The sequence below is a fragment of the Oryzias latipes genome, chromosome 2, assembly GCF_002234675.1.
Source record: "Oryzias latipes chromosome 2, ASM223467v1".
In the NCBI taxonomy this organism is placed as follows: Eukaryota; Metazoa; Chordata; class Actinopteri; order Beloniformes; family Adrianichthyidae; genus Oryzias; species Oryzias latipes.
In genome coordinates this window covers 542,776-549,820 of record NC_019860.2, presented here as the reverse complement: position 1 = coordinate 549,820, position 7,045 = coordinate 542,776, and the positions used below count along the sequence as shown (strand labels likewise).

At 41.0% G+C, this 7,045-nt stretch overlaps 1 protein-coding gene across 1 annotated transcript; it reads left to right on the top strand.

Annotated features, from left to right (window-relative positions):
* The first annotated feature begins 5,324 nt into the window (after positions 1–5,324).
* On the top strand, positions 5,325–6,917 carry LOC101163870 (gastrula zinc finger protein XlCGF8.2DB-like). Its single transcript, XM_011492808.3, has one exon. The coding sequence runs from the start codon at positions 5,456–5,458 to the stop codon at positions 6,398–6,400; it is 945 nt and encodes a 314-aa protein (XP_011491110.2). The 5' UTR covers positions 5,325–5,455; the 3' UTR covers positions 6,401–6,917.
* The last annotated feature ends 128 nt before the right edge of the window (positions 6,918–7,045 follow it).

The window sequence follows — 7,045 nt, the reverse complement described above, 5'->3', positions numbered from 1 at the left end:
ATTTTTTCTTTATTGCCAGTTTTTCAAGTTGTAAACTGATCAATCAGATGCCTCAGTAAAAGGTGTGGTGCCCGCTGGCCCCACCTCAAATGTTTGATTGACATCTTCTTCCGAGCAGCTTTCAGTGATGGGGGCGTGGACTTTGAACTAGCTTATCATGATTGGCAACCGGTTGCCCTAAAAATGTGACTCAGACCACCTGACTAATCACTGTTGCCTGGCTCAAAATGGTGATTAGATTTGTTGTTGTTATTAGCTGCGGTCACATGGACAAAAGTAATCGGAAAGAATGCCTGATGGGAAGAAAAACACGTCATATAAACACTACGTTCGGAATAGTTTGCCCTGATCAGATTCGTTCGGATCAATTTTCTTTCCGATGGAGATAGGTGGGTTATACCGATTGCTGACCGTGTTGCATGTAAACGGTTCATTTCAATCCTGTGTCACTACTGCTCCGGTTTACGTCACGCATAGACGGTGCGGTGCTCCAGCTTTGGAGCACATACAGGACTGACCGGCTGCTCCGCGCCACCGAACTGTGTCTCTGAGCAGAGCAGCCGGAGTGATAGCTCTGTGTTTGCTGACAGGCTGCTGTTATTCCCACATATTTACGTGCAGCCAAGATGCAGATTGCGGCATTTCCCGCATTGATTTTATGTTTTTTAAACAAAGCTAATGCTGTTACCGCATGTTAGCCCACTCATAACCCTGAATTCTTCAGACTCCGTTCCATCACAAAAAAAGTACTGACCACACGGATTAAAAATAAAATGATCATCAACAGGTGCTTCATAATAACCATAACAATAATAAAGGACGTTTGGAAGATCATCTTGTATATTACCGAGCTGCCAGCTATCTACTGTGTGGTAGTTTGTTTACACCGGGACTCATTTTTGCCTCCGGTATTTTCAATACTACTGCACATGCCCAAATGATTTATTGACCAAAAGTGTGCCCATGTGAACGTTTGTTCTTATCGGAAAAAGTCTTTCTGGGCCCATGAATACGGTTGAATATAATTCCGACCATTGATCCCATCAAGATATTTTGCACATGAAGCTGCGGCTTTTGACAAAAAAGATTATATCAGAACATTACATTGTTAGCCATGGTATCTTTTACAGCAATTAAGAATTTTGGACCAATCGTGATCCATATTTGAAAAAAAAAAAAAAGAATTTATTGACATACAGTAATCGTTGTTGTACAAAAGGGTCATGATTAGTCAGTACAGAAAGTTTGGTGAAAATAGCTTCACTATCTTCAGACCTATTTAGCATCTTTATTATGAGTCATTTCTCTATTGTCATTAGCACTAAAGATACGGGAGAGGGTGTCAGGCTTGATGTTCCTGCTACCTGGCCTATAGGTGATGGTGAAGGTGAGGCACCAGCGGGCTTGACGGGAGTTGAGGTGTTCGGCGGTGCGAAGGTAGGCAAGGTTTTTATGGTCTGTCCATACAATAAAAGGTTGTTCAGCACCCTCAAGCCAGTGACGCCACTCCTCTAAGGCGAACTTTATGGCGAGTAGTTCGTGGTTACCCTTGTCATAGTTTTGTTCAGCCGCGGATAGTTTGCGGGAAAAGAACACGCAGGGCTTGAGTTTGCCGGTGGAGCCTTCGCCTTGGGACAGGACGGCCCCTACACCGGAATCTGAGGCGTCCACCTCAACGATGAACTGACGCTGAGCGTCGGGCTGAATGAGAATGGGAGTGGAGATAAATATTTTCTTTAATTTATTGAACGCGGCTTGGGCCTTTGGGTTCCAGATGAAAGGTTTATTGACCGAAGTAAGTTGAGTAAGGGGGCCGGCGAGACTACTGTAGTTTCGAATAAATATACGATAAAAGTTGGCGAAGCTGAGGAAACGTTGTAGCTGTTTCCGGGACTGGGGGGGGGGGTTCCCAGTTGGAAACGGCGGAAACATTGGCCGGGTCGGGACTGATATTACCAGCTTCGATAATAAACCCGAGGAACGAAACAGTGGACACATGAAATTCTTGTTTTTCCGCCTTAACAAAGAGTTGATTTTCCAGGAGGCGTTTGAGAACTTGGCGTACATGGAGGGTATGTTGTTCTAGATTGCGAGAGTAAATGAGAATATCGTCAAGATGTACAAAAACAAACCAATTCAAAAAGTCACGGAGAACATCATTAACAAGATGTTGAAAGACTGCAGGGGCATTGGTAAGCCCAAAGGGCATCACCAAATATTCGAAATGCCCTAGGCGGGTGTTAAAGGCAGTCTTCCATTCGTCCCCCTCCCTCATGCGAACAAGATGATAAGCGTTCCGGAGATCTAATTTAGAAAAACCACGCGCTTCTTCAACCAAATCTAAAGCGGAGCTGATGAGGGGCAGAGAATATTTGTTTTTGACAGTGATCTGATTAATTTCTTGGTAGTTGATGCAGGGCCGTAAGGATTTATCCTTTTTCTGGACAAAGAAAAAACCTGCACCGACTGGAGAAGAGGCGTGACGGATATGACCAGAAGAGAGGGCTTCGTGAATACATTTCTCCATGGGGAGTCTTTCAGGGCGGGACATTTTATATAAACGACTCTTGGGTAGGGTGGCGCCGCTCAATATCTCGATGGAGCAATCATAGGGTCTATGAGGGGGTAGAGCTCCCGCCTTGGTCTTACTGAACACAGTCTTTAGATCGTGATAACAGGCGGGTACCTTGGTGAGATCGATGACCTCCGGGACCGGATCGAGACTGGGGGGCACCGAAGGAATGGTGGAGCGAAGACAGTTAGCCATACAGTTAGTGCTCCAGTTGGTGATATGGTAGGTAGCCCAATCGAACTGTGTGTTGTGGTTACGTAACCAATGGAACCCAAGGATGACAGGAGACTGAAGGGTTTGAGTGATGTAAAACTGCAGGACTTCATGATGATTACCGGAGGTGACGAGTTGAACAGGCTTGGTATGATGGGTGATGCGCATGAGCAGTTGCCCTCCTAAACCAGCCACCCTGAGAGGGCGGTTCAAAGGTTCGATGGGAAGGCTGAGTTCAGAAACCAAGTGACATAGCTTGACAGGAACGTAAAGAAAATCTTTCTCTGTGATCACAGATGGGTGGCCCTCACGCGGCCTGTCGTCTAGCGGGGGGCTTTTGAGTTTAAACGTAAGGTGCATTAATGAACGAGATGACCAGATTGTCCACAATAGAAGCAGGTACATTCTTCCTTACTTTTGGAGTGGCTGATCTGCATCAGTTCTTCGGGGGTCTGCTGACGTGTTCTCGGGGGCTGGACAGAGACTGATCTGAAGTGGTAGGTTGAAAAAAGAGATTAGAAGCAGGTCTTTTTTCATGACGAGTCCGTTACACCTGTCGTTTCCGGAGCCGGATGTCTGACCGCAGGGCCACGGTCATGAGCTCTTTGAATGTCCTAGCTTCGGTCTGTGAACACAGATGGTCTTTGATATTTTCATTCAGTGACTGGTAGAACACCCCCTTGAGAGCGACGTCCGGCCAACCGGCCTCCACCGCCAAGATGCAAAAATCAATTAAATGATCACTCACGGATCGATTACATTGTTTCATTCAGTCCCAATAGACGGTGAGTCGCTTCCTCCTCCTTGCGGGGGTAGTCAAATGCCAGGCGAAGTTCACCTTAGAAACGCTCAAAATGTGTTTGAGAGATAGGGTTAGCGGTTAAATAGGCCTGAGCCCATTTGAGTGCTTTGCCTCTGAGAGAGTTCACTATGAGGGTGATCTTGCTGTGGTCAGCGTGGTAAGACCGCTGACCACAGAGCCTGCTGGAAAATAAGTTCACACTGCAGGAGGAAACCCCCGCATGATTCAATGTCCCCTTGGAAGGGCTCCGGTTGAAGCCGGAAATTATTAAGGGGGCCGTGTGGTGGTGGAAGAGTCCAAGTTCCCAGCTGTTTTGAAATGTATTTGTAGTTCCCTCAGTTGTAGTGTGCTGTGATTCACAGCAGCAGATTCAAGCAGTTGAAATCACTGATTTGAGGTTGTAACTCTAAAGAACACATGCAAATGGTAATTTGTCAGTTGTGATTTAATTTGTCAAATTTTACAGCAGAAGATTTTTACACAGATGCAGACTTTTGGAGTTCTCAAATCAAATCTTCAAGCTCGTCCATTTTGACACTTTTTTACCGTCTGCGCTGCCAGCAGCACCTCCAGGCTAACACGCACACATAAACACACCCACCAACACCACCACAGACAAGTTTCTGACCCCGATTGATGGGACCCCAGACCTCGGTCCTGGAGGTGATTTCTAAATAAAATAAATACAATAACAGACATTTGAATGTAACTTTATTAGCAGCATATTCCTAACATTACACAGCTGGTGTTGTGCTGAAATAAGCCTCAGAGACTGTGTCAAACATTTACTATAGATGCCTGCATCTTTACTGTCAATAATGTCAAGAATCTAAAACATTCTATTTGTTTTCAGACGGTTTTTCTATTTGTAATTTCATATAATAACTAATTGCCTGGAGACAGAATCAGGTTAAAAGTACATTTTCTGTCAATCCCTCCGTCCCTTTTCTAGTAAATCTGTCCTTTTTATCTCAGCATAAAGACCTGTTTGTACCATTTATGAATTACTTATCTGCTTTTTGATTTCTTTAAAAAATGAAGAAAATCACTGTATTTAATTAAGCAAATGTGATTTAAGTGACTTTTTTGTTTTGTTTTATTTTCTGTCTTTTAAAACTATTCATTTCAACATTTCTGTAATGTGTAAATTCTTTATTGCTTTGACTAGAATGCTTGAAATAAATCAATAAATCAAAAATCAATCAACCAAAAAAAAATTCTATCTTTAACTGGTTCAGACTACAAGTTATTGACTGAAACAGCTTACCTTATAGAGGGCAGGTGTAGAGGACAGTTTTATACTGTTGCGCTAAAGAAAACAAGAAACTTATTTTAAAACATTAAAAGTTTTTCATTGTGGATATTCTGAATGATTTTATTTAAAATTGTATTGGTACTTAAAAATGCATAAAGTCACCATAACATATAAAAGGGACTCTACTTGTGTCCCTGCAGTCCTCCCCCAGTGTTTGATGACTGAAGAGGAAGATCTCTGCATCCAGCAGAGGAACTTCAGAGTGGAACAGGAGGAACCAGAACCTCCACAGATTAAGGAGGAACAGGAGGAACCAGAACCTCCAAAGATTAAGGAGGAACCAGAGGAACTCTGTATCAGTCAGGATGAAGATCAGCTTGATCTGAAGCAGGAGACTCATACCTTGATGAAAATTCCTACTTATGAGGAAGAGGAAAACAGTGAAGCAGATCTAAACAATCAGCAGAGCTTTAATGTAACTGATAGTCAGGATGAAGAAGGAAACCAACATGAAGAATCAACATCAACTACAGATGAAGAGACAGACCCACAGAACAGAGATCAGAGGAAGAGAAGAGACAGAAGTCATGTCCAAAGTGTGGACAGCTCTCACATGTCAGCAGGTCAGTGTGACTCTGATGTTAGAAAAAATCCCAAGAAGACAAATCTTGGTAAGAAAGACAAACAATCTCAAAAAGAAGAGAAACTTTCCTCTATCAGGTCTGGTAAAAACTCAAGAATAATCACTAACCCGTCTGACTACATGGAAACTGGGTCTGATGAAAGATGTTATATCTGTAAAGAATGTGACAAAAGCTTTTGTAACAAATCTCAGTTCAGAATTCACACAAGAATCCATGCAGAAGATAAGAGATTTACTTGTAAAGACTGTGAGAAAAGATTTAGTCGCAGATTTCATCTCAAAACACACATGAGAATTCACACAGGAGAAAAGCCTTTTTCTTGTAAAGAATGTAAAAAAAGTTTTAATGTATTATCTCATCTCAAACAACACATGAGAACTCACACAGGAGAAAAGCCTTTTTCTTGTAACGAATGTAGAAAGAGTTTTAATCAATTATCTCATCTCAAAACACACATGAGAATTCATACAGGAGAAAAGCCTTTTTCTTGTAAAGAATGTAGTAAGAGTTTTTATGAAATATCTAATCTCAAAAGACACATGAGAACTCACACAGGAGAAAAGCCTTATTCCTGTCAAGAATGTGATTCAAGTTTTAGTGATGGATCTAGTCTCAAAACACACGTGAGAACTCACACAGGAGAAAGGCCTTTTCCGTGTAAAGAATGTAATAAAAGCTTTAGTCGTATATCTCATCTTTACATACACATGAGAACTCACACAGGAGAAAAGCCTTTTTCTTGTAAAGAATGTAAAAAAAAATTTACTCAAAAATCTAGTCTCAAAACACACATGAGAATTCACACAGGAGAAAAGCCTTTTTCTTGTAAAGAATGTAAAAAAAGTTTTAATCAAATAGCTAATCTCCAAACACACATGAGAACTCACAAGACTTTCTCTTTAAAAACAATGTAATAAAGGAGTTAGTGTAAACTCTTAAATTCTAAACTTTTCTGATAAGGGGTCGACACCTCAACCTCTGCACCACAGTCGAAGACTTTATTTTACAGGAGGGAAAAATCTGATGGCCTCCATACCATATTGATGAAGTAACTTCATTAGAGGGAGGCACAAGTGAGTATTTAATGTGTAGAAATAAAGTTTTCTACAAATTTATTGTTATAATATGATATTCTTACTTTCTAGGAATTCTTTTTAGGTTTTCATCTTCTCTACATCAAAAGCAAAAAAAGTAATGGATCGATACATTTGAATCTTTGTGTAATGATTTTAGACAAAGAGTTTTATTGCTGACAAAATATGTACAACCTTTTTATAAAATGAATTGTTTTAGATGTACCTGAAAATGGAAATGAGTTGTTTGTTATGAGTCATTAGAGCTAATATGGTTGAAATGTTTTTTTTATATATATCTTTTATTCTAACACTTTTAATGTGATCAGTGAACATTTAATAAATTTTTAAACACAAAGTATTGACTGCAGTATATACTTTGTTAGGTCAAGTAATAGGGGTGTAACGGTACATGTAGTTGTACCAAACCGTTTCGGTATGGCACTTTTGGTTCGGTTCATTTTTGTACCGTTTCGGTTTTTAAAT

What these genes read in the sequence shown, in the direction of transcription:
- LOC101163870 (XM_011492808.3), top strand. Translation starts at nt 5,456, where the DNA reads ATGTCAGCAGGTCAGTGTGACTCTGATGTTAGAAAAAATCCCAAGAAG.